The sequence below is a fragment of the Thalassophryne amazonica genome, chromosome 7, assembly GCF_902500255.1.
Source record: "Thalassophryne amazonica chromosome 7, fThaAma1.1, whole genome shotgun sequence".
Taxonomy (NCBI): Eukaryota; Metazoa; Chordata; class Actinopteri; order Batrachoidiformes; family Batrachoididae; genus Thalassophryne; species Thalassophryne amazonica.
In genome coordinates, this window is record NC_047109.1 from 104,399,128 (window position 1) to 104,425,199 (window position 26,072).

Below are 26,072 nucleotides of genomic sequence, written 5' to 3' on the forward strand. Positions count from 1 at the left end.
CTTTTTTTCTACAACATTAAACAGCTGAATGAACATCCTCCGAGGCCGGTGATTCCATAATTTTTGTCAGGGGTTGTATATATCAGCAGCAACGTGTTCTGGCTCCGGTACTGTTCAAAGCTTGCATGGACTGGGTGTTGTGTAGGGTTGTGGAAAACAGTAACTTAGATGCTTTTGCTGGCAAGGAAAGGTTTATTAATCTTGCCGAATCTGTGGATATCTTGATTACAGCACTTGGGAAGCTGAGTGAGAAATTTGTGTGTCTGAATTTGCCAGTGTCCTGAATCAAGCCTAGGAGGATTTACTGGACTTGACCCTCAATAATGTATAGTAGAGAAGCTTGAATCTTCAACTGGACTGGGTTGCTTGACGGGAGGACGGTTCGCTTCTAAGTGTAGAAGCTTCCTCAGCTAAAATTCTTGCTCTGGTAGTCTGACGTCTGTCTTGACTCTTGTAGAGAAGAATAACAGAAGCCAGAAAAAGCTGGAGTTTTAAACCTAACCAGACCCCTCCTACTGAGAGGCAGACTGCTACTGGCTAGTGAGTAACAATAGCTCTAAGTAGCACCTATTGTGCACGAGTTGGCACTCTCCTAATGACAGGGCAGCTGTCCCTCCTAATGATGGGACTTACACCTCTTCTGACGACGTGAATGAGTCAATACCATGAACAAAAGACTGAAACTACTTTGACCTGAATACCACATTGTAAACAGGGGACAAAGCGTGTCTCAGACCCCTTCCCCGGTTAAGGCTGGGTTTCAACTGTTTCACATACAATGCTTCCTGTACTCCCCCCTCAAACCATTTATTTTCTCTGCCTAAGATTTTAACTTCCTTGTCCTGAAACGTGTGGTTAGTGTCTTTAAGGTGGAGATGAACTGCAGACTGAGGTCCACCGGCACCCTCTCTGCTGTGCTGGTATAGCCTTTTGTGCAACAGCTGCTTAGTCTCACCTATGTAGTGTTCGTTACAGTTTTCCTGACATCTGATAGAATACACTACATTGCTCTGTTTGTAACTAGGGATCCTGTCATTAGGGTGAACTAATTTCTGTCTCCAGGTGTTAACAGGTTTAAAGTAAACTGGGTCTGGTTAGGTTCAAAACTCCAGCTTTTGCTGGCTTCTGTTATTCTTCTCTACAAGAGTCAAGACAGACGTCAGACAACCAGAGCAAGAATTTTAGCTGAGGAAGCTTCTGTGCTTAGAAGCGAAACGTCCTCACATCAAGCAACCCAGTCCAGTCGAAGATTCAAGCTTCTCTACTATGGAAACCACCTGGACAACTGAGAGCCTTCACAGAAACATTAAAAATGTATGTGTAGTGGAAGTGTTGAACTTGCAGAGGCATTTACTTAACTGAGCAGTCTGTGGAACCTCTGCCTTTGAGACTGAGACACCCGGGAAGAGCTGATGGAGTCATGACAGGTTTGCTGATATCTCTGCAGGAGAACAACAGTCAGTCTTTAGGCTCCTGGTGCTTCTTGTCTTAACTGTATGGTTGAGAGTTGGCTGTTTACCAGTACCCCAAGAAAAGAGGATTTACTAGATCTCTGTGGTGAATCCCACTGGAATGACTTTGTGTCAAGTGGGTACTTAAGAAATGTTAGATGAGGAGTATCACTTGCATAGTGAGGGAATATGAGCTTCAATATGCTGACCAGGTGGTGCTTTTCTTATGGATGGTTACTTTCATGAGGTGAGGATGGACCGGTTACCATCCAGGACCCAGTGTGGTTCCATGGTGTCGTTGATGTGGAGACGTACGGGACCAGTGCATGCTCCCAGGCTTGACTTATCTATATACTACTTGTCTAGTGGGTTTTGTAATAACGGTCCCATCTGTGACTAATACTGGGAGCTGCAGTAATTCCTACTTAATTTCATGCATACACATGGAAAATATTTGCCATCACTTAACCTCTGACCAGTGAGATGTTTTTGTCAAATCTGGCTTTTAGGTAAATTGTGAGTGGGAGACGGGATGGAGATGTTTGAAAAGCACAATGATGATGGAGTGGGTGTTACATGATTTACAAATTGGCATCATCTCGCTTGAACCTGGGTTGCCAGAAGTGGAAGTATATTTGCCCAGATAGTCACGCTCCCAATGTGACAGATTCTGTATTTTCAAAGTCCTGTCTGTCATTGTGTTCCTGTTGTTTAGTTATATTAACTGTGATTCATACAGTTTATTTTTCCACTTTCTCCTCCTCCCGCTGCTGCTGCACCTTCTGCTTTTTCCTCCCCTTTATCCAATTCTCCCTCCCCTTTCTGTCCTCTTCCCTCCCACTTTTCCTTCTCACTCTAAAGAAGCATTCGTTCTCTGCGCTCCCCTTCATTTCTCGCTCCAACATGTTGGCAGGAGGAGAACGAGGAGGATGCTGCGCTCTACCCTCGGTGCGTTCCTGCCTCCTGTCCATCCAGCGCATGCTGCTGCTGACTCAGCCTCAGCTTTCACTTGTCTCCGCCTGAAGGACTTAAAAGAGGAGGAGGAGGAGGAACCCAAGGACAGAGTGGAGATCAGGAGTTCTCACACCAGAGTTCCCAGTAACGGCACCAAAAAGAGGAGAGCGGAGCAGAGCAACTCCTCCCCATCTGTGGTAGAAATGGCAAACACTTCGGCCATGACAACTCCGTCCATCACCCCTGCTTTCCCCATCTCCTCTTCCTCCTTTCAGGCTCCCAGGTCCATGTGGCAAGAGGCAGTGAGGAGGAAGCGGTACCTTCTGGATCGGGCAGGGGAGTCTGCTAGAAGAGATGGTGGAGGAAGAGGAGGTCACCAGGAGACCAGGAGCAGGTCCCCAGACTGGCTGTATGAGTCCTACTACTGCATGAGCCAGCAGCATCCTCTCATAGTGTTCCTGCTGCTGATAGTGATGGGAGCCTGTTTGGCTCTGCTGAGTGTGTTCTTTGCTTCGGGACTGGTAAGTATTCATGTCAAGCCTCTGGAAGTAGTGTGGACAGCTGTGTGTGTGCACACAAGTACTTGCATGTTAGTGCTGACTTACTTTTGGGGGTGAGGATGCACAGAAACGGGCTCGTTAATGTTTTGTGCAGAAGTTTGCACGTGCACGCTCATACACACTACATCAACCTAATGCAAGCGTGCATGTACTTGCACGTGCATGCTCCCAGAGTGCAATTCTTGTTGTAGCACTTAAGGGAAGGGTGAGATAAGTGACAGGGAATAAGGGGTTTAGTGACTGTCGCAGTCACGCTTGATTGAACTACAGACCGACGAGGCTTTTCCCGCTGCCACTGTTTTGAAGAGATTCTCCTCTCTCCACGAGCATTAAATATTAAACACAGGCAGCACATAAGGAAAAGATCTACTGAGGTAGAAAAGTGTTGTACAATTCTTAACTGCATGATTTCATTCTAAATTGGTGAGTCAATTAAACTGAGTTTTGTGATTTTTTTTTTTTTTTTTCATGTATAGATTTGATCTTTTACCCTAATATTTTTGCACGAGGACATTGCCTCTTCCATTCCCCGTCTCTGCTGAATCTCCTATCAGGAAGGAATTAGTTAGAAACTCACTGGATGACTGCACACTGAAAAATTCACCATAAGTGCAGACTGAACATGAACAGAAAACTGGGCAAAAATGTGGAACTTACTACATGTCAAAATTGTTCTTGTGCGCTGGTGTGTTTGGCCAACAGATGGTGACGTTGGTAGCATCGACGGTCAGACCCACGGCATATTTTTCCATGCAATCAACAAAATCAGTCATGCCCAATTAATCATATGAAATACTACATCAAGAAGAGCTGCCGAGACTGAAGTCATGCACTTGTAGTTGTGATCATATGTGAGTTATTTTTCTATACAATCCTCTTTGAGGTGTGCAAACTTCTTCCAAAGGTATTGTGTGAATGTGGAAGCGTTCATCCTTCTGCTTTAAAAAAAAAAAAAGCCCTAATGCAGGGGTGACCAAGTTCAGTCCTCGAGATCTACCTTCCTGACATTCTTGGTTGTGTAATGAGTTGACTCATTAGCAGACTTTTAATGAGCCTTTCATTGGATTCAGGTGTGTTGGAGCAGGGAGACAACTAAGAGTGTCAGGAAGGTGGCTCTCGAGGACCGAACTTGGCCACCCCTGCCCTAATGTATGACATCAGTACTGCATCAGTATTTCTTAGGGATGTGACATCTAGGGGAAGTCTAGCTAAATTGTACTGGTCTTAAAATTGGACCACCAACTGTTTTCAGTTCCATACAATGGGGAGGTGATGGTCTAGTGGTTAAGTGTGGGCTTGAGACAAGAGGATCCTCGGTTCAAATCCCGGCCTGACCAGAAAATCGCAAAAGGCCCTTGGGCAAGGTCTTTAATCCCATAGCTGCTGCCGGTGGCAGCAGCCTGACATTGGGGTGAATGTGAGGCATTGATGTGTAAACCGCTTTGAGCATCTGATGCAGATAGAAAAGTGCTATATAAATGCAGTCCATTTAATGTTATGTCACTGGAACGTCACTATAAAACTTATTATGTGAGACTTATCACATAATACCATTGTATCATGGTCCAGTTTAGGTACATTTACCCTAGTCCTAGGACCTGACTAGTTGACAAATTTTCTTCTAGACGAGTAGTTGTTGGATTTTAGACTTTACTGCAATTGTCGGATGGGGTACCTTGGCAGAGATTGTGTCACTGAAAGCTGCAATTAAACAGGAACAGCACAGCCCAGCAGCCAGTACTTCATTCACTTCAGGGTTCTGAATAAAATAATCTTGCCTCTTGCCCTACCACACACACAGTGTTTCCACGTAGTGCCACTGGTACTTTTGTCATTTTTGTTTGTCTTTTTGTTATTTGAATTAAATTTGGAGTTTGGGGTCTTAGATTATGAATTTGTCAAGATTAGTAGATGAATAATGGTACCCAAACAGTCGATTAATGATTTTCATTGGTTGTCTGAACAGTGTTTTCTGTCCCTGATGTAATGTTTGGATGAAGGTCATATGGAGTTTCTGTGTAGGCTCTCAGTTGTCCAGGTGGTTTCCATAGTAGAGAAGCTTGAATCTTCGACTGGACTGGGTTGCTTAACGTGAGGACGTTTCGCTTCAAATCACCGAAGCTTCCTCAGCTAAAATTCTTGCTCTTGTAGTCTGACTTCTGTCTTGATTCTTGTAGAGAAGAATAAACCAGAAGCCAACAAAAGCTGGAGTTTTTAACCTAACCAGACCCCTCCTACCGAGAGGCCGACTGCTATAGGCTAGTGACTAAACAATAGCTCTAATTAGCACCTATTGTGCTCTAGTTAGCACTCATCTAATGATGGGATGGAAGCCTCCCCTGATGGCTCCCTTGACGACTCTCCTGATGACGTGAATGACTCATTACCATGAACAAAAGACTGAAACTGCTTTGACCCGAGTACCCCATTGTAAACAGGGGACAAAGCGTGTCTGAGACCCGCCCCCCGGTAAAGGCTGGGTTTCACCTGTTTTACAAAGAATGCTTCCTTGACACCTCTCTCAAACCATTTCTTCTCTCTGGCTAAGATTTTAACTTCCTTGTCCTCAAACGTGTGGTTAGTGTCTTTCAGGTGGAGATGAACTGCAGACTGAGGTCCACTGGCGACCTCTCTGCAGTGCTGGTATAGCCTCTGTTTAAAGGTTGCTTAGTCTCACCTATGTAGTGTTCATTACAGTTTTCCTGACATCTGATATAATACACTACATTGCTCTGATCGGGGTGATCAGGACTCTTCAACACAGAGCCCTACAGGTGCCCACAACTGCAGATGGAAGGGCTAAAGAACAACAACTTGTACGGAAAGCCCTCACAGTATGTGGGTACCCACGATGGTCCCTGGACAAAGTGCAGAAGTCCCAGAAAACAAAGAGACCAAGATAGACAGGAGACGGAGACAAGAAGAAGAGTGTCTCTCCCTTATGTAGCAGGAGTAGGGGAAAAACTACAGAGAATCTTCAGACAGCACAAAATCCCAGTTTACTTTAAACCGGTTAACACCTTGAGACAGAAATTAGTTCACCCTAAGGACAGGATCCCTAGTTACAAACAGAGCAATGTAGTGTATTATATCAGATGTCAGGAAAACTGTAATGAACACTACATAGGTGAGACTAAGCAACCTTTAAACAAGAGGCTATACTGCACTGCAGAGAGGTCGCCAGTGGACCTCAGTCTGCAGTTCATCTCCACCTGAAAGACACTAACCACACATTTCAGGACAAGCAAGTTAAAATCTTAGGCAGAGAAAATAAATGGTTTGAGGGGGGAGTACAGGAAGCATTGTATGTGAAACAGTTGAAACCCAGCCTTAACCGGGGAAGGGGTCTGAGACACGCTTTGTCCCCTGTTTACAATGGGGTACTCGGGTCAAAGCAGTTTCAGTCTTTTGTTCATGGTAATGAGTCATTCACGTCATCAGGAGAGTCGTCAAGGGAGCCATCAGGGGAGGCTTCCATCCCATCATTAGGAGAGTGCTAACTAGAGCACAATAGGTGCTAATTAGAGCTATTGTTTAGTCACTAGCCTAGAGCAGTCGGCCTCTCGGTAGGAGGGGTCTGGTTAGGTTAAAAACTCCAGCTTTTGTTGGCTTCTGGTTTATTCTTCTCTACAAGAGTCAAGACAGAAGTCAGACTACCAGAGCAAGAATTTTAGCTGAGGAAGCTTCTGTGATTTGAAGCGGAACGTCCTCACGTCAAGCAACCCAGGCCAGTCGAAGATTCAAGCTTCTCTACTGTCATATGGAGTGTATAAAGGGTGGCCAGTCAGTTTAAACATGGTATCTTCTGTTTCATGAATGCAGTCTTTTGAAAGGTTGTACATGAGCACAAATATCTATGAATCTGGGAAATGAGGCCATCATTTTCTCTTGAGGAAAGATCTTTGCTTGATGAGATTGTGTGTTTCCACTGCTTGTCTGATCTTGGGTGAGAAAATGGTCAAAGTTCCTCAGATCTGCTACAAAATGCTTACATTTGTCTCTTAATGTGACAAACCTGATCAGCAGTCAGAAGACTCATTTAATTTGAATGATTTATTTTTAAAGGTGGTAGTTGTAGTGTAGAGCTTTTGTCATCTCCATGATTCTCGCTCTACCACCCGCACAGCTGATTAAAGCTGGAGCATCGTCCCCTAATGCAGGAAAGACTGTGGGGGTTAAACACGTCGTCTGGCACTTGATGACCCCATGATCCCAAAACTCACCAATCTTTAAAATTTGCTTTGAAATTAAAAATATGGCTTTTACCTTTGGAGATATGGGCAAAAAAAAAAACTGCTGAAATTGACAGGCTAAGTTCAAGTTTTTCATTGTTGCCATAATTGTTTTTGAGCTGACCCTCAGATCTGTGTGCACTTTAGTTAATGGACACAGGAAGCACGGCAGTGAAACGTCAGTACTCTGATCAAACTGACTGGTCCAGTTTGCTTGCAGATACAGAACACGTTAGGCTTTTTTTAAAAATGACAAACATTCAAAGGTTTTCAGACCACAATTAATGCATCAAGCTTGTTTCTAATGCCTGTCTGGACAAAAAAAGTAAAATATAGAATGTTCTGTCTGTTAATTTGGTTTGTATTTGTGCCCATTTCATGCAAGCTTACTGATGAAACAGTGCAGTGGCAATCATGGGGCGGGGGGGGTCTAGCCAAAATTCAAATGAGACATGACCCCAAAAGTACATTAGGAAGATAGAGGAATAGTGGATATTTCTGACGTGTTTATATTTTCATCTTATCGTGAAGTAGGAGAGGTGATGGTCTCGTGGTTAAGCGGTGGGCTTGAGCCCAGAAGATCCTCCCTTCAAATCCCTGCCAGACAGAAAAATCACTGCCCTTGGCCAAGGTCTAGAATTGCTCCCAGTGCCCAGTTCAGTGCCACCCATTCAGTGTGTGCATAGGGGTAGGAGGTGGGGGGCGGTTGCCCCCGGCTCGGCAAAATGCTCAAATTCGGGCAGATGGGCTGGGAAATTTGGGCATGGGCCATGTAGACTGTGAATACAGAATAGAATGACCTAAAATGCCAGACTTATTTTCGCAATTAATGTAAACAATCAAACCGCTATTTGGTCACCAATATAAATATATGATAATTTAAAGAGTCACGGGGGTTTCGGGTAAATTTTTGTCGCTGCCCCCAAATAGACCCCACCTCCTGTGTAGTGTGTGAATGGGTGGCATTAATGAAAAGTGCTTCTCAATTTCTGATTCAGCTGGAAAAGTGATATATAAATGCAGTCCATCTCCTGCTTTTCTCTTCTGTAGGCGATGCATTGACATTTTTGACCGTTGTCATGTTTGACGTTGTTAAAACATTTGACCATCTGTTGTCCCCTCCACTGCATGTATTATATAAAATTCATGCCAACATGAAACTCATTTGAAACATGTATGTAAATGAAACATAAATTAGTCTTAAAGCACCAGATCCCCCCCCCCCCCCCACCTTCCTCAGTAATATTATCCATCTCCACAATATATTCAGTGTTACGGTTTGACCATATGATGAACATAATCCTTAATTTCGTCATATGTTAAGGAATGTTCAAAAAAGTGTGTATTGGAGCTTTATCCAGTTTGCATTTTGTTCCGTTGCACTCTGAATCTTATCTGGATTGTGCAGGAACCAATGAGTTTATTGAAGATGGTGTATTTCTTTTCCAGGCATCTAATTATTGCTTAAACATTTCCCAAGCATCAGCCTTAATATCCTACACAGTACTGTCATTTATAATATATATATTGTTGTGCAAATGGAGGGTGATGGTTGTTATAATGGGTTGCATTATTATTTAAGCAATGCGTTTGTCTACTTGATTTCCTTTTGGTCTTATTTGTTTAAACCGGCACCACTTGTGTCGAAGCTCCAGCTGAAGTCTTCATGCAGTATTGAATAGAGTTGCAGAGCTTGCACTCCTCAGGTTTTTCTGCACAAATTTGTCTCTGTACCATTAGATGACCCATTATTCACCAGACTCTGGCACGATTGTTGTGCTCACGATTTGGTGGGGGGGGGGGGGGCATCCTAGTAAATGTCTGTTCGCTTCGGTTCACTGCACCATCTATCTGCCCTGCATCCCTCTATTCTTTTTGCACCTCAGCATCTGTGGTGAATGTGCAGCGGTTTTCTGGTCTCTTCACCCTGTGCGTGCACGCAAAACCATCCCGTTTCTTTAGATTTTTCAGGGCTTGCGTCACCCATCACTTCCTCATATTTCTGTCACTCTCATTTTATTTGAATCCCATCATCCTCCATCCTGCTGGCTGGCTGACCTAAATCCTGTCCTGTTTTGGAGCTCTGCTCTGGGCAAGACGCGCTCTCTGCAACCACGCATCCAATCCCGTCACACTGCATGACTACAGAGACGGGAAGGTGGGGGTTAAAGTGGGGCAGAAGACAAACTGGGAGGACAAGACGGACAGAAATGCCTTTTGAAATGACCCCATTTTCTCTTGGTGCACATTTAAAAGAAAGTACATTGACAGCATGAATGACTTCATGTCTAAACTCTGAATATTTAAGCGTATATTTTTTGGGAGGGGGGGGGGCAGATGGGATATTGCTGGAGTTAATTATGTAAAATGTTGGCTGCTGCAACCGACTCCTAATAATGTAACACAGAACTAAATCTGGAGGAATTTGTGAGTTCTGTTTCTTTTTAAATTTCTTTGGCTGCACAAACAGATGTGATGAATGTACCTGCACAAAAATCCTTGACACTTTTCTTTTTTCCCCTTTCTTTCTCCTTCTCATCTCCACTTACACTAGAAAACCAGTGATGGGATCAGACTTGGCAAAGCTGTGTTATTGTGCGCTGTGCCCATTCAAGAACCTTCTTAAATTTTTACAAGGTCTCAAATGTAAATGATTCAGAAAGCAGCAGCAAATCCATTATGGATGTAGCCTTTACTACCCTTAAAACCCATGGCTTTGTAAGATTTTTCTTTATTTAACTTCATATTATACTCTCCCTGCCTAAAGGTGTTTTACAGTAATCTATCAAAAATAGTCAGATCCATAAATTGCCAATTTACTAAATTGTATTGAAACTGAAAGTAAATAATAGAAATGACATACTATCAACTAGTTTAATGGTGATTAAATCTAAATTGGGTGAGTATGTAGGAAGTCCGATAAATTGCAAGCTAAACTCTGAGACAGGAAGGCAACGGAAGTTGGCAATTGAAGACGGAACACTGGCAATAAAAGCAAGCATACAAGCGAGACAATCTGGCACTGGAGTGAAGGACTGTGACTGTTAAATGGTGTAAGATTCAATCAACCACAACACTGGGAAAGCAAGTACCCAGGAAGTCAACACCAACAACATGTACTCGGAGCAGAACTATCAATATGAAAGCATAAGGAGAATAATTTTATTAAGAGTACAAAACACCAGGTAATCACTACACATGCAACATATTTTAATAATAATCCAACACTTTAAGCAGAAAAAATTACAAAGTGTTTAACATAATAAAACAGGATAAGGATAAAAATTTTATATAAGATGTTAAATAAAAATTGAAAACGGCAAATATAGTTTAGACCAAAGACAAACTAGTTATAATCCAAAGAAAATAAATTATTTCAGATTTGCTTTAAAGGAATCAACTGAAGCAGACTTTCTATTAACAGGCAAACTGTTCCACAGTCGAGGAGCATGAAAAGCAAACCTGCTGACATCATCTTTTTTTTTTTTAACCCTGGGAACGCAGAGCAAGGTTGCACCCTGTAATTACAGGGTACGAGAAGCCCCATAAGGTTTAACAAAGTTCAGCAAGATAAGTATGTGCAAGACCGTAGACCCTTATGTCAGCATTACAACCTTAAAATCAGCTCTTATAGTAATAGGAAGCCAGGGAAGGGAAGCCAACAGGTGTAGTGTTATCAATTATCCTTGTTGTAGTCGAAACTCGAGCAGCAAAATTCACATGAAAGAGATAATGCTCGAAGCAATGGAAACCCAGAGATTAGAACATTTAACACATCATCAACCACGACTAATAAAAAATTAACCATGTATAAATTTTTAATGTGGAAAGCAGTCTGACAGGTAGGCATGGGCGTGTTATATAGAAAGCAAACGCCGGAATGGCATCTGGTCATTCCCACCCAACCTCCTCAAAAAATCCACTGTGCGTAGAGTATAATCAGATTTTACGTCATTTAAAAAACAACAAAAAAAAACAAACTGGTTACTCACTAATCCATGGTAGAATCATAAAGTCTAATGTCCAGATCTCAAGCACGCAAAGGGGCCGTTCCTGAAACACTGCCATGAGATCTGATACCATGTCGCACCAGCGACTTCATGAAGCTGCACCAGGTGGATTCCAGGGTGACTTTGCCTCTGAATACCTGGTCAAGGGTTAACATGTTTACATTAAGTGCTAGCACTTAGCTTGTTGCCAACTGGTTAAAGTTATATTTCATGCTTGGAGAAGTCCAGTGGTCTGAGGTATCTTCTTGCAGATATTTCACACAACGGTGTTCCAGTGAAAAGTTTCATGTGGGTGTTTTTTTTTTTTAATGAAGTTCTCATTTACAGAGCCAAGCAGTATTTTCTTCTTCACAAGTCTACTGTGCTCACAGTACTGACATGGGTCTAAGGGTATCAGCAGGCAAGATGAATCTACATGAATTTATTTTTAGTAGCCTAAGGCAAAGATGGGATGTATTTGGTACTAGGTCTCTTCAGAGGATCCTTGGGTACTGCTGTAATTACTTTATCAAATGAGCAGTTACTTCGGGAGACTAGGGCTTGGTGTCGCAGGCTGAACAGTTCCCCCTAAAAATTGGTCCACCCTGCCTTCACTGCGCATGCGTCATTAGCCACGATTCAAGGATTGACACCTCGTTTCTGTTTAAAACTGCACCCTAGTCATTATCTATCTCAGTGACGGCTATCTGAAGCTTTTGTACAACAAACATTTCCACATAAATTCAGCATTATTTCATCATAAAAGATGGAAGAAGAAATCAGAGTGCCGCAGCTACACAAGCTGCTAGCTGATGCGTTCACTGCACAGCTGTCATTTCAAAGCGTCACCGTGTATTGCCTTATTCCTGCTTAAAACGGCCTCCTTTCTGTTTAAAACTGACTTCAGAATGATTTAAGAGGTTTTACCTTTATCATCTGAGGGTTAAAAATCCCATCAATCTATTTGATCGCTTTGGGTTAAGTCATTCTGTCTTAGACGAGCGGCTGAGCTCTGAAATGACGCACGTGCAGAGCCAGGGTGGACCAATTTTTTGGGGGAACCGTTCGGTCTGCGACACCAGTCCCAATACTTTCTTTTCACCCTATGTTTCTGCTGCTTTCTGAGAGTCAAGTGGTAGGTAGCACAAATGAAGAGTATTGTGAGTGGGCCTAAGATGAAGCATATCACTTGCATTGTGAGGAAGTACCAGCTTTGATTTTTGGTCATGTGCATGATCCAGCACATGGGTGCCTGAGTGTAGCGGACCGCAGAGGCTGGTTAAAGCCAAGGAGATTCCCCACGCTGCACCTGTTTGTGGCAGATAGATGATAACAGTGTGGGGATGGAGTGCTTGTTTGCCTGGGTGATTACCATCCAGGACCTAAGTGGTTCCATGGTGTCATTGGATGTGTCAAAGCAAGGCACCAGCGTGTTCCCAGACTTGACTTTTAATGCATAATTTAAATTATTGAAAAAAATAAACATGATGTTTCAACAGCTGGTGGTAATGTTCTGTTTTGCTGATTGTGTAAAGTTTCAGAACACTGGCACGGATGAGGAAGAAACTGTGATGGTTGACCCAGGAACGGACAGATAGGGCCCAAAGTACCAAGAAAACCTGGAGACAGAGAACAGCTTTTACAGTTTACTTTGGGTGATATGCAGGCAGGCTTGTCTGGAGTGGTCCGATAGCCGAGGACAGAAAGAGCTGGGCAGGGCAAGCAAAGGAGTCATATGGGTGGACCGGGCGTGGTGGATCTGAAGCACAGAGAGCAGGAAAGCAGAAGTTTCAGTCATCATCAAAAATACAAAACATGAAAAAACTTCAGCGATGCGACCTAGATGTCAGTACTACAATAGAGACTGAAAGAACTGGCAGCATCTGGATGTCTGAACCTCGGTTGAAGCAGGCAGCACCTTGGTTGCAGGTGAGCAGACACAGCAGCTGCGGAGGATCAGATGGGCAGGTCGGAGGAGGGAACAGAGTCGCCGCCCAGCAACACAGAGACAGACTGAGACAAACGTGACACACCAGGGAGGGAAAATAACCAGACACGCAAGAAAAATGGAAGGCAAAGCCCAAACCCTAACCCCAACAGAAATAAACGCTGGGTTAAGGCTGAAGGCTCTCTCTGTATCCGTAACCTGTATTTAGCGTTAAGCATAAATAAGCCTTGTACCAGTGGATTTGTTACCGCCACATCTAGCTGATTATGCTCTTCAAACATGCTGCATGATTTGTCTGTTTGACAAAATCCTGCTAATTATTTTATTTTTTTTCCAATGATGTGTTGCTTATCTCTTGACCGATCTCTTAATCTGTGTAACACTTTTTCCTCTTATTCCGTTTCAGAATGTAGAGGACCATGTGGCTTTTTTGATCACTGTGCCCACGGCGTTGGCGATATTCCTGGCCGTGTTTGTGCTGGTCTGCATCGAGTCCATCTTCAAGAAGCTTCTGCGTGTTTTTTCACTGGTTATCTGGGTCTGCTTGGTTGCCATGGGCTACCTCTTTATGTTTTCCGGTGGGATTCTCTGTCCGTGGGATCAGGTAAGGTCACTGAATTGACATTTTCTGGCTTGTAGAAGTCTGTAAACCTTTGGAAAGTTTATGGAATGACTTCAATTGTGTGATCAATTTCAGCTGATAAGTTTTTCACATTGTGTTTTTATTGTTTCAAGAAATTTGTAATTGCAAGAAAACTGCATTGGAGTCTAAAGGAAATTAAATCAGGACATTAAATCTGTATTGCCACAGTCTTATTTCAGCTTCTCATGACCGTGCTTTATTTTTATGTCCGGGATCAGAGATTCCCCCCCCCGCCGGTTCATCAGTGACATGTTCTGGCTCCGACACTGTTCAAAGCATGCATGGACTGGGTGTTGAGGAGACTTGTGGTAACCAGTAACGTAGGTGTTTTTGTTGGCAAGGACGGGTTTGTTAGGCCACAGGTCGGAATCGATCCCTCGACTTTCTTGCTGTGAGGCAACAGTGCTAAACACAATGCCACCATGCTGCCTGCTGCCTCTGACCCCACTCCCAAAAAAGATAAATGTCATTACTTGTCAGTATTTGTTGTGCCTGCTTATCCTGTTTTTCATTTTGAGGACTCCAGGCTATGAAATCACTAAAACTAGACTCAAGTTATTAGATGAGATACATGGTGTAAGAACGGATGATTCATCTGAAGTGACTGTGCAGATCATCTCGACTAACATCTGATATTGGTGGATATGACTGTGTTTTATCCCATGTGAAAAGTGAGAAAATCCTTTACTGGCCTGGTGATATGTTGGGCTGGTGTTCCATTTCAGTTCATGTCATTTTGAGTCTGAATCCCACTCAGCTGGTCACCAGCGTATCAACAGTTAGTCCCCAGCCAAGCACCGCACCCATTTACTGGATGGATGGATGGAATGGGACATGTACAGTAAAATGGTAGCTTCAAGTGGAAGCAAAGTCCAGCTTTTGTTGTATGTATTGGTAGTTCAGTTCCTTGATAGAGGATAGAGTTTGATTAGGGCAGTGGTTCAATTCCTTGGTTGTAGAGTCTGGTTAGATTGGTCGTTCAATTCTTTGGTATAGATGTTTGGTTAGGCTTCATGGTGCTTTAGTGGTTAGCACTGTTGCCGCACAGCAAGAAGGTCATAGGATCAATTCCCATCTGTGGCCTTTCTGTGTGGAGTTTGCATGTTCTCCCCGTGTTTACGTGGGTTCTCTCCGGGTCTAGATGTTGCGTCCTGTCCAGGGTGAACCCTGCCTCAGGTCCTATGACTGCTGGGATAGGTTCCAGCTCCTCTGTGACCCCAGTTCATATAGAAAGTGGATGGATGGATGGATGTTTGGTTAAGGTGGCAGTTAGTTGGCACAGGAGTTTGATTTTGAGGTTGTCAATGTAATTATTTAGAAGACTTTGGCTTGATTAGGTTGGCAGTTAAAGTGTTTGAGAGGAGTTTGGTTGTTAGGTTAATTCTCTGGGAGAGGTGTTTGCTTTGCCAGTGTCGTCAAAGTAACAGTGAAAAGTTACTTTTTTTTAGTTGCTTTATCCAGTTACTTCATTAGCAGCTCTATGCAATTAATGTATTAGAATCTGCTGAAAACTTGCAACTAATAAGGTAACTAGCAATCTAACTTGGTTACACTTAAGATTGAGCAATCAGCAAAGTAACTAATAGTTACTTTTTCTGAGTACTAAATCTTAAAAATAACCAAGTTAGGTTATGAGTTACTTTATTAATTACTGTTTGTTTTGGTTTGGGTGGTGAAGTCTTCTAATTAAAACCAATGGTTTAATAGTGGTTTAATAGTGGTGATTGTGTGAAATGAGCCGATTTATAACTTCCCATACAAACATAAATCATTACTGAGAGTTAAAACTGCTGTGGATCAGCTGTCTGTTGGAAATACGTCACAATAAATTACAGTTTCAGAATGTGTGTTGTGTTGATACAAATGTGATGAAAACTGGAGTGTTTAAATCTTGGCAGGGTATCTCAGCTTAATTTTGTATTACCTTGTGATTGCAAATCATATCAAAATCACACTGGGAGGGAAAATGAAAGTGAAATGTGTTAGTATTTGCCAGATGTGTGAAAATGCTGAAATTCAACTTCAGTCACTGGATTATTTATTTATTTTGCTTTATTTATCAAGTGTCTTAGATGCCAAGATAGTTCTTATTAAAATCTGGCATTCAGTATGCAAACAAAATCCATTGAAAGTACTTTGTTGTAGAGATGCAGTGGATCTGTTGTTGGTGATAAAGATATTTTAGCAACTAAAATGACCAAATGGGGTAATTTATGACGCAATTATATTTCATACTTTTTATGTCTATTGGTGTCTGTCACACCTATATGATGTCCTTTTATCTGTGAGATATTCCAAAATGTTGTAATGTAATTATTAGGTTTTTTTATTAATAAATTACATTTATTTAGGGAAATTGTGCCTGTTACTTGCACATTTGTTTCAATACAGTGTAAAAATACACATTTTTAGTTATATTTAAGTGAATTATTCATTAACAAGTACAGTATGCTCGTACAATTTTGACTCCATAATACTTTGATCAACAACAAATTGCAATGAACTCGGTCTTTTTTTTTTAACTTTCATGTTCCTATGTGTTACAAAATGTAATCAAATGTCTTGTTTATAGATGTGTAGTATTTAAAATTTTGTGCAGAAACACTCAACATATCTAGATTACTGAAATATCTCAATTGTAACTGTCAGAATAATTGTCAACAAATTACAGTAAAGTTAGTCATTTTGTCTTTAAAATACAATCTTCAATACATGCTGTGTGTGTGTTCTGAGCACACTGCACATTATTGCACATTGTACACACTTGTCATGGTACCTCATTGACATATTCTACATTGCAACAGTCTGAACTCTCAGATGTATGATTCTCATTGTCCAGTGCCAATTTATCTCCATCAGGTGAGCTGTTTTATCATCACAATAAATATTAAGTGTTGACATAAAAGCTTTTGCAGCAGTAAATCTTGCTCTTGCGTCATTACCAAAGGAGGGTGACGATAAACTCAAAATGTTAAAAAATAGTCTTTTGGGAATTGAACAATTTCTATGTAAAATAATAAATTTATTTATATATAAAACATGAGAAGTACAGTAGGCTGACACCAAATTCATGGTGGGACACTTTTTTTTAATTAAAATATCATGACACTGAGGTATTTGGCGCAAATGAGTCTTTTGAAGAACATTAAGGAGACGAGTGGTCCTCTTAAATCATTTTAATTTGTTGTTGTCAGAATATAATTCAGTACTCAAGGGGATGCCCACGTTTCAGCAGACTGTGGCAGATGGCTGTTCTAGAAATGTGGGAAGGGATTGGATTTCTGCCTGGGTGGTAGTTCCTTGGTGTTTTGGATGGGGTGAAGCGCAGCACCAGCATGTGCTGCCAGACTTGACTTGACTTGACTTCCCTTCTTCTGCTCAGCACTGTATTTGTCATTTCTCTGACATCAGCTACTGGAAGCTGTCTCGAGAGAAACTGCACCTTGATTGTCTTTTACAATTCCTTGTGAGTGCTGCATTGTGATCCAACTAGCTACTTCAACTTTAGTTTAACGTGGCCGGACACAGCAGACAGTTTCTTCATTATTGCAGCCTAATGCCTCTTCCTGAAGTACTTACTGCAAACATCACAGTACATTAGGTCTTTCTTATTTGAAAGCTGTACATAGTATGGCGGTCTCATTTGGACCCATCAATCACAAAGAGGTAGCGATACGCACGCGGCTCCATTCACTCATTTCTTGAATTTACTGTAAACGTTGGCCTATTGTGCCATTCTTGCTCCCTGACTGATGTGTCACAGCCATATTAATAAGCACTACTCCAAAGACACATTGTCGCTGCCTGGGAGTGTTTTGTATGTTTTAGACACTTGCTGTCACAATGTAGATAAAAGAAATGGATCATTAGCGTCGTCTTATTGCGCCACCGTGGTGTAGAGCTGAAAACCTACTTAAAGGATCAGTGAAATGAATATGGCCATGAGTCACACATCCTTTATTTGGCTGGTAATGAGACTGGACTAATATTAATGTGCTGTCAGCGAAGAACACAGGCTAAGTGACAAAAGTAGGATGTTTGGTTCTGTGATAGGTTAGAAGGGTAGCACGCCTTTAAACACTATGTTCAGGACAGCACCAATAAATAGTGGTTAGCTCTCTGCCAATAAATAATGATAACTCATAAGGTGATGTCATATTAAAAATAGTAGGGAATAGAAATGGTTAAAAATAGGAAAAGTTCTTAAAATGTTAAAAGGGTTTGTAATAAATATACATTTACATAAAAGCCTTCAGGACAATATAAATACAGTTAAGAGTTGGTTAAAAGTATGTAAAGTATGTTATTATTTTTTCTAAATGTTTTGTAATTCTATTCAAAGGAATTGTGACCGCATTTTCGGAAATCGTCTAGTAATCCTGGGGGATCCTTTATTTTTACAACTTGTAATGTCTTCCCACACCACTGGAGTGATTTCGCGGGGTTTCTCCTCATTGCAATAAACCGCTGCGTGGGAGAAACAACCCGAAATAACTCTCGTGATTATTTCCCTCATATTTTCAGAGGTACTGCAGCATATTACCCCATATCCTGGGTACAACATTTGGAGGCACCGCTGGGATTGCTGCTTAGATGTCCGATGTCCACAGCCTGTACGTCGTAGTCTGAGCCTGCTAAATCCCCCACATCACCCAGGCAGCCTACAGTGAGGAAGGTGTTGCGGTTAAGGAGAGCTGGCAGCTGTGCTCCAGTCCACGCATCCTGAGGCCGACCAGAGATCACCAGGAGCTGCACAGATCCCACAGCTTGGCCTCCCCTGTACCTGCAAAAGTTCCTCCTGTCTACTGCCAAAATGTCACTGCTGGAACAGCAACAAGAACAAATCGTGCATGGAGTGCACACTTTGCCTAAAGAACAGTTAGTGTCCATCTGTGAGTTTCTTGGTATAGCAGGGAAAATAAAGGCTGACACAAAAACACACCTGTCCCTGCTGACGCACATCCAGATGCATATTGAAAGAGAAGAAATGAAAGAATTGGAGGATGAAGGGATGTCTGAACTATTGTCACTGAAGAATAAGATTGCTGAAATAATAAGTGTTGAAAATGACTTACCTGGAGAAAATGTAAATGAAAGAGGAGACTCAGGGCGAACAGACCAGCCAACTACTACTCCACGGGTAGCAGAGACAGTTAATACAGTGAGAAGCGCAGTGGCTAATATTCAGTCCCAAACAAGTAACCGCCCTGTGAGTAGTGTGCCCAGTCAGCAGCAACCAGGCGCCTATTGGCACAAAGATTTCAAAATATCAGGCCAAATAGGAGAGCCAGGCCAGAAGGATAAAACTGACATTTTCCAGTCTTGCCCATCAGATCGAAAATGGACCGAGCAGAGGTTACTCAGAGTTTGACATTGTAGATGCTGTCATCAGGGCTATCTTGCCAGGTCTACAACTACGCAGCTACCTGGAGGGGAAGGCCCAGCTCACTTTGCCCACTCTACGCCGCATTCTTCGCTCTCATTTCCAGGAGAAGAGTGCCACTGAACTCTACAAACAACTCGCTTCAGAGGTACAGAACCCCAAAGAGACTGCCCAGAATTTCCTGATGAGGGTCCTCGATTTAAAGCAGAAAGTCTTATTTGCATCACAGGAGTCAGAGTCAGGTCTTAAGTATGACCCAGCACTAGTGCAGCGTATGTGCTTGCACACCATACTGACAGGCCTTCAGAGTGACAGTGTCAGGATAGACATGCAGCCACTGCTCTCCTGCTAGAAAGATTAAACATAGCTTGTGCTAATGAAGCAGAGAGGAAGCACAAGAAAGGGTGTTTAGCCTCACAGTCAGCCACTAGTGTGAGCGCAGTTCAGTCAGAAGATGCCGGGCCTGTCAAAAATTCAGTAAAGGAAGTTAAAGCTAAAATCCCTCCTGAACTAGTCACAGAACTAGCAGATCTAAAGACAGACGTAGCCTCCCTGAAAGGTCTCAGTGCAGAGATAGCGCAAATTAAAGAGACACTACAACAGCCAGTGTCTAGTGCTCAGTTGTACGTTCAGCCGCCAGTTATGCAGTACGACCGGGACCCGCAGCAGTTTCACTTCTATCAGGGCCCCCGCCAAAAATCACCACAGCACTACCAAGGTCACCCAGCTCGTCCAGAAAGGAGGTGCCACGCCTGCCAGCAGTCCGTAACTAATGAGCACTGCACCCACTGCTTCTTCTGTGGGAGCGAGGAACACTTCCAAGCTGGATGCAAAAACAGAGGCACAAAATCACCTCGAGAGAGACATTTAAACGGGCAACGGTTACCACTGAGGGACGAGTGTTGACCATCGCTGACAGCAACAGGTCCCAACAATGTGCCCACTGCAAACAAGAAGATCCAGACATGAACTTGAGACGGTGTTCAGCGTGTAAAAAGACATTCTATTGTTCTAAAGCATGTCAGAAGCAAAACTGGATTGAACATAAGAGACAATGCAACAAGTTAAAGATAAACAAAGAAAATGAGATGGTCCACATCCCACTGCCACCAGTCCAGGTGAACACCCCTCACAAGGTCACATCTCTGGTGGGCAGACAGTGTTTGGTCGAGTGTCTCCTGGATGGCCACAGACTTCAGGCCTTGTGGGACTCAGGCTCACAAGTGTCAATCATTGACGAGAGATGGAAAGAGGACTACTTGCCACACCTAAAGCTGAGAGATGTTGCCGAGATGATGGACTCCACTGAACTGAGCCTCACTGCAGCCAATGGGACCAACATGCCATACCTCGGGTGGATCGAGACTACATTCCAACTTGTTTCTGTTATAGAAAAAGAGTCACATTCTTCTCTGAGCATCTGCTTAACTATGACCCTCTGTTCTTCACTGAGGTGGCCAAGATCTACAGGAGGATCCCACTTCTCATTAGAGCGAGATGAGGGCTGTGTGCTGGTGGGATTAATTGTAGCTACAGTGGCTTTTTCAAACATCTGGGCAGGTAAAACAGCCGTTATAGTCTGTACCGTTCCAACTAAGGTACGACCTACCAGAACAATGTCGTGGTCAGTGGGGTTAGAGACATCCACAGTTATGACAGGTAAAGTGCCCTTTTTAACTCTGACCAGAGTGTCGAAGAACTCAAGATTGTCTGGCCACTGAGGGTTTAAATCTGGCTCAAATAGCATAGTCATGTCTTGTTTAAATGGCTGTGCTGCTACACAGCATTCCACTTGGATATGCCTTTGTTTAGGAACAGTAATACAGTCTTTTTTTGTTTTCACTTGAAACTCATCTGCTGTATTCGCACTGACAGCCTGAATGAAAGCTTTCACCTTGTTCCTTTTGAGGCTGGGGAATGCTTTTCTCACTGTACTGAATGCTTTAGCTCTTTCAGTCCTTTTCAAGATGCATTCAATGACATTGTAACCTATAATGGGGTGCGACAGGTAACAACCTTTCATTACCAACATGGGAATGATCATTTCCTCAGGTGGTTCTGCCCCAGAAACAAGTTGGTGTACTCCTACAACTGTACTCGTTGTGATGTGACTGCTTACTCTCCATTTTATCTACTGTTCGGGCGCTCACCCAGATTGCCAGTAGATATGCTCTTTGGACTATATTCAGACCCTGGTTTTAGTAACCACAAAGACTATGTTGAAAAATGGAGAAAGGGCATGGATGAAGCATATACCATTGCAAATGAGAATGCCAAGAAAACAGCTGACAAGAGCAAAAGACATTATGACACGAAAGTAAGGAGTTTTGTGTTACAGCCTGGAGAGAGAGTCTTGGTCAAAAACCTGACTCCTAGGGGAGGCCCAGAGAAACTCAGAGACTATTGGGAGGACCCTATTTATATGGTAGACAGACAAATGGGGCCTGACCTCCCAATCTATGAAGTGAGACCAGAGAGAGGCAAAGGATGCTCTAGGGTGCTACACAGAAACCTACTCATGTCATGTGACCACTTACCTTTTGAACCAGCCCCAGAAAAAGACAACCCTGTAAAACAGAAGAGGAGAGACAAAACTGCCCCAGATACTCATGTGTCTGATGATGAGAGTGGTGATGAGTTCAGCTTTTACCATGCACCACCTCAGCCGCCTGGTCCCCAGCCATCAGACCTTCCTGAAACGAAACAAGAACCTGCTGCAGTGAGACATCAGCCTCCAGCACCAGCCCTTGCTGCTGTTCCAGCAGGGCCAACCGGTGGAGACCATCTGGAAGCACGTCACCCTGCGGCTGAGGAGGCAACTCATGAGGAGATGGATTAAGTTGCTGGCGATCCTCCAGCCCCTTCGTTGCCTGCTGCATCTGAGGGAGCAGAGGAGACCACGTCCCAGCGCCCTCAACGAGAGAGACACCCGCCGAAACGGATGACCTACGACTACCTAGGGACCCCATCCTGCTACACTGTCCAGCCTGCACCGCCTCTGCTGCCTGTGTACCCAGGTCTGGCCCCATGGTTCCCTACGCTGCAGCCATACTACACTCAGCCCTTGGGTATGCATGGACTACAGTAAACAGGTACTACAGCACACTACCCCATATTCAGGGGTACGACACTCTCCAGTGATGCATCTACAGACTGCCATCGAGACTTTTCCTTCTATGGTTATAAACACAGACAATAGACTGCTTATTGACTCCTTAGTCTTCAGTCTTCAGATCTGATCTGTGGTGAAGTGATGGTTAGAGCTCACAGATATGTTTTGCTTTCAAGTTAATGGACTAACGGGTAAATATAGAATGTTGATAGTTTTGACATGTAGAAGTAAATGTTTTTGATTATAATGTCGGGACGACATTTTTTCAAGTGGAGGAGAGTGTGATAGGTTAGAAGGGTAGCACGCCTTTAAACACTATGTTCAGGACAGCACCAATAAATAGTGGTTAGCTCTCTGCCAATAAATAATGATAACTCATAAGGTGATGTCATATTAAAAATAGTAGGGAATAGAAATAGTTAAAAATAGGAAAGTTCTTAAAATGTTAAAAGGGTTTGTAATATACATTTACATAAAAGCCTTCAGGACAATATAAATACAGTTAAGAGTTGGTTAAAAGTATGTAAAGTATGTTATTCTTTATTTTTTCTAAATGTTTTGTAATTCTATTCAAAGGAATTGTGACCGCATTTTCGGAAATCGTCTAGTAATCCTGGGGGATCCTTTATTTTTACAACTTGTAATGTCTTCCCACACCACTGGAGTGATTTCACGGGGTTTCTCCTCATTGCAATAAACCTCTGCGTGGGAGAAACAACCCGAAATAACTCTCGTGATTATTTCCCTCATATTTTCAGAGGTACTGCAGCATATTACCCCGTATCCTGGGTGCAACAGTTCCATGAGGATTTTAAGGCTTCTCTTGAGAGGCGCTGCATGGAGAGTTCACTTTTAGCCACGAAGCAGAAATAGGTGTCATGATTCATGGCGGCTTGGCCCTGAATGTGTAGGAGGCATATCCAAACTCTCAGACACAGGTGTTAGATTAAGAATAAGGCTTTATCTGGTAAGCTGGAAACAGCTTCAGTACATAGGGTATCGGTCAACGTAGCGTAGCTGAGGTACAGTCAGGTAGCAAGCTGAGGCCGAGTCCAGAAACAAGCAAGGTTCAAAATACACAGGGTCTAGGAGTTCACAGGGCTGAGGCAGAGGCAAAGTAAAAAAAACAAGCAGAGTTCAGTGATAAGGCAAGGCAGAGATCGGTAACGCAAGCAATGTCAGAAATACAACAAGCCAAAAACAGGACTATGAAGTGAGGCTGGAAAGTGACAAAATACAACAATCTGGCTGTGAGACTGTGAGGGCATAAGTAGGGAGCAGGTTAATCAACAGGTGATGTGGTCCAGGTGTGTGGAAGGCTCTGGAAGGGGGTGTGACCGGGGAAGACAAATGTGAGTGCAGAGAGACAAAAGCAAAGATAATTGACAGAAAAACCAGTGGTGCAAAACGTGACGCGCTTGACAAACCATAATAAATGTGACCAAAACAAAGGGGCAAACCTAAGAACTAAGGTTGTGAGTCAAAAAGTGAAAAACCAGAAAAATAACTCAAACTAGAGAGGACCTGTTACAATAAAAATGGCAAAACAAACTATTGACTGAATAGAAAATAAATGAAAAACAAAACCAGGGATTACAGAATACAGGTAACGCAATGAATGACTAAACCACAAATACAGAGAATTAAACCGGTAACAAAAGCACTACACAAAGAAAAGAAACGAACAAAACCAAACCAAGACTTAAATGTCAACGTATACTAATATGAAAAGTAAAACTGTAAAATTCTCAGCGGAAGTCTAGACCTGAATTATCAATCAATCAATCAATTTTTTTTTTATATAGCGCCAAATCACAACAAACAGCTGCCCCAAGGGGAACCTGCCCCTTGGGTTAATTAAGGGTAATTAAGGGTAAACCCTGACATGAACCTCAGGCCGGGGCAGATCCTGACAAAAGGCCGTTGCAATATTTGTCTGTCTGAGGCGATATTACCAAAACGCAGAGCAGTTTAATTCAAACTCAGTGGACTGTCCTCTCACAACAAAGACCATGTTAAGGCCTTAGGTCTAAAGTAAAAATCAGTTCTAATTCATTATCAAAAGCCTTGGTTCTGGTGAAATGTTTTGGCTGTGAAATTGCCACAAGTGCACATTTGAATTAAAATCATAACCCACTTATTGGACAATCACAATTCAAAATCTTTTTTTACCTCTTTGGATGAACAAAAGAGAACAGGGGGAATAAATTGCTTATGGACTCTTGCGCTCTGAGTTAATAGATACAAACCTGGACTTTATTTCACCCAGTGAGCACATCCAAGCCTTAATTTATCATTTAATAACCACCACTGTAAACTGGGAAATAATTTCAGTACTATATCAATGCACCTTACTACAATCATTTGGCCACTTTATTAGGTACACCACGCTGGACCCCCTTTTGCATTCAGAACTGCCTTAATTCTTCATGAAATACATTCGAGGTGTTGGAAACACTCCTCAGATGTTGGTCCATATTAACACGATAGCATCACGCAGTCGCCCATTCAACCAGTCTGCCCATTCTCCTTTGACATCAGCAAGGCATTTTTGTCCACACAACTGCCACTCACTGGATATCTTCTCTTTTTTTGGACCTTTCTCTGCAAACCCTAGAGATGGCTGTGCATGGAAATCCCAGTCGATCAACAGTTTCTGAAATACTCAAACTTGCCCATCTGGCACCAACAACCATGCCATGTTCAAAGCCACTTAAATCCCCTTTCTTCCCCATTCTGATCTTTGGAGTGAACTTCAGCAAGTTGTCTTCACCATGTCTAGATGCCTAAATGCATTGAGTTCCTGTCCTGTGATTGGCTGATTAGCTATTTGTGTTAACAAGCAATTGAACAGGTGTACCTAATAAAGTGGCGTGTGAGAGTATACAGTACTGTGTATAAGTGCTTCTTATTTATTTTTATTTTTTCGTACATTTGGTCTCTTCTTTTAGTTTGTGTATATATATAATTTTTTTTTATTTTATTCTTCGTGAAAGCGACCGCAACAAAAAACTAATTTGCTAATAAAAAAAAAGGAACCACTAGTTTAGACATTAATGACTGTATCTCAGGAAATAGATGAGATATTGAAATGCATTTTCTGCATAGACCTCTGCTGTCTTGGGGCTGACAAATATCACACATCTGACATCAAGCAGTCAAAAATGGCGGTGAACTACTACAGTCCTCTGGATGCCTTGTTCTTTTTTTCCAGAGTGCCAGTCCCAGCCTCAGCATGTGTGAATACCACTAAGTGTTTGCATGCAATCAGTGTTCAGCTTTCTTACATTGCACGTGTGCAGATGTGCTCACGCTGGCAGTACACCAGAGTGCATGTTGAGCTGTCAGGTTTGACAGTCTGCATTCTGAAATGTTTGAACTTGGAAGCCTTTATCATAGCAGGAACATTTTAGTTATATCTCTGTTTTGTAACTACATCTATAGGACTGTACAATCTTGGTATTGTGAAGTTCTTTAACTTGTAGTCACAATTGTGGTGAGCATCTTCCAATTTGACCATTTATCTTAATGACCAAGTCCTGTCGTCTCTTGGTTACCACGGACTGTGCAGTTGCTAAGAAGTCGGCCAGTTCTGGAAAAGAAAAGGAGAAAGTTGGAGTTAATTAAATGCTTTCTGTGCTGCAGCAAGGAAGTGACTGAGAAGTAGGACAATGAAGCTATGATTATAGAGATGGTTTCACGCTCTCCCACTGACTTCCCTGTCACGTACAGTTCCAAGCTCATTAAGCGTGATGCCTTTTGTCCCATGTTGTTCTGCTAGACGGTGTCAGAAAACGTTG

At 42.6% G+C, this 26,072-nt stretch overlaps 1 protein-coding gene across 2 annotated transcripts in view; it reads left to right on the forward strand.

The window, feature by feature from the left end:
• The first annotated feature begins 2,432 nt into the window (after positions 1-2,432).
• Positions 2,433-26,072, forward strand: part of adcy2a (adenylate cyclase 2a) — a 173,085-nt gene continuing 149,445 nt past the window's right edge. Inside the window, exons 1-2 of one of the 2 annotated variants that reach the window (XM_034175261.1) lie at positions 2,433-2,926; positions 13,541-13,738. In XM_034175261.1, coding sequence (XP_034031152.1) covers positions 2,609-2,926; positions 13,541-13,738 — 516 coding nt within the window. In that variant the 5' untranslated portion in view covers positions 2,433-2,608. The remainder of the gene's footprint in view (positions 2,927-13,540; positions 13,739-26,072) is intronic. The other variant, XR_004561937.1, reaches the window with a different exon arrangement.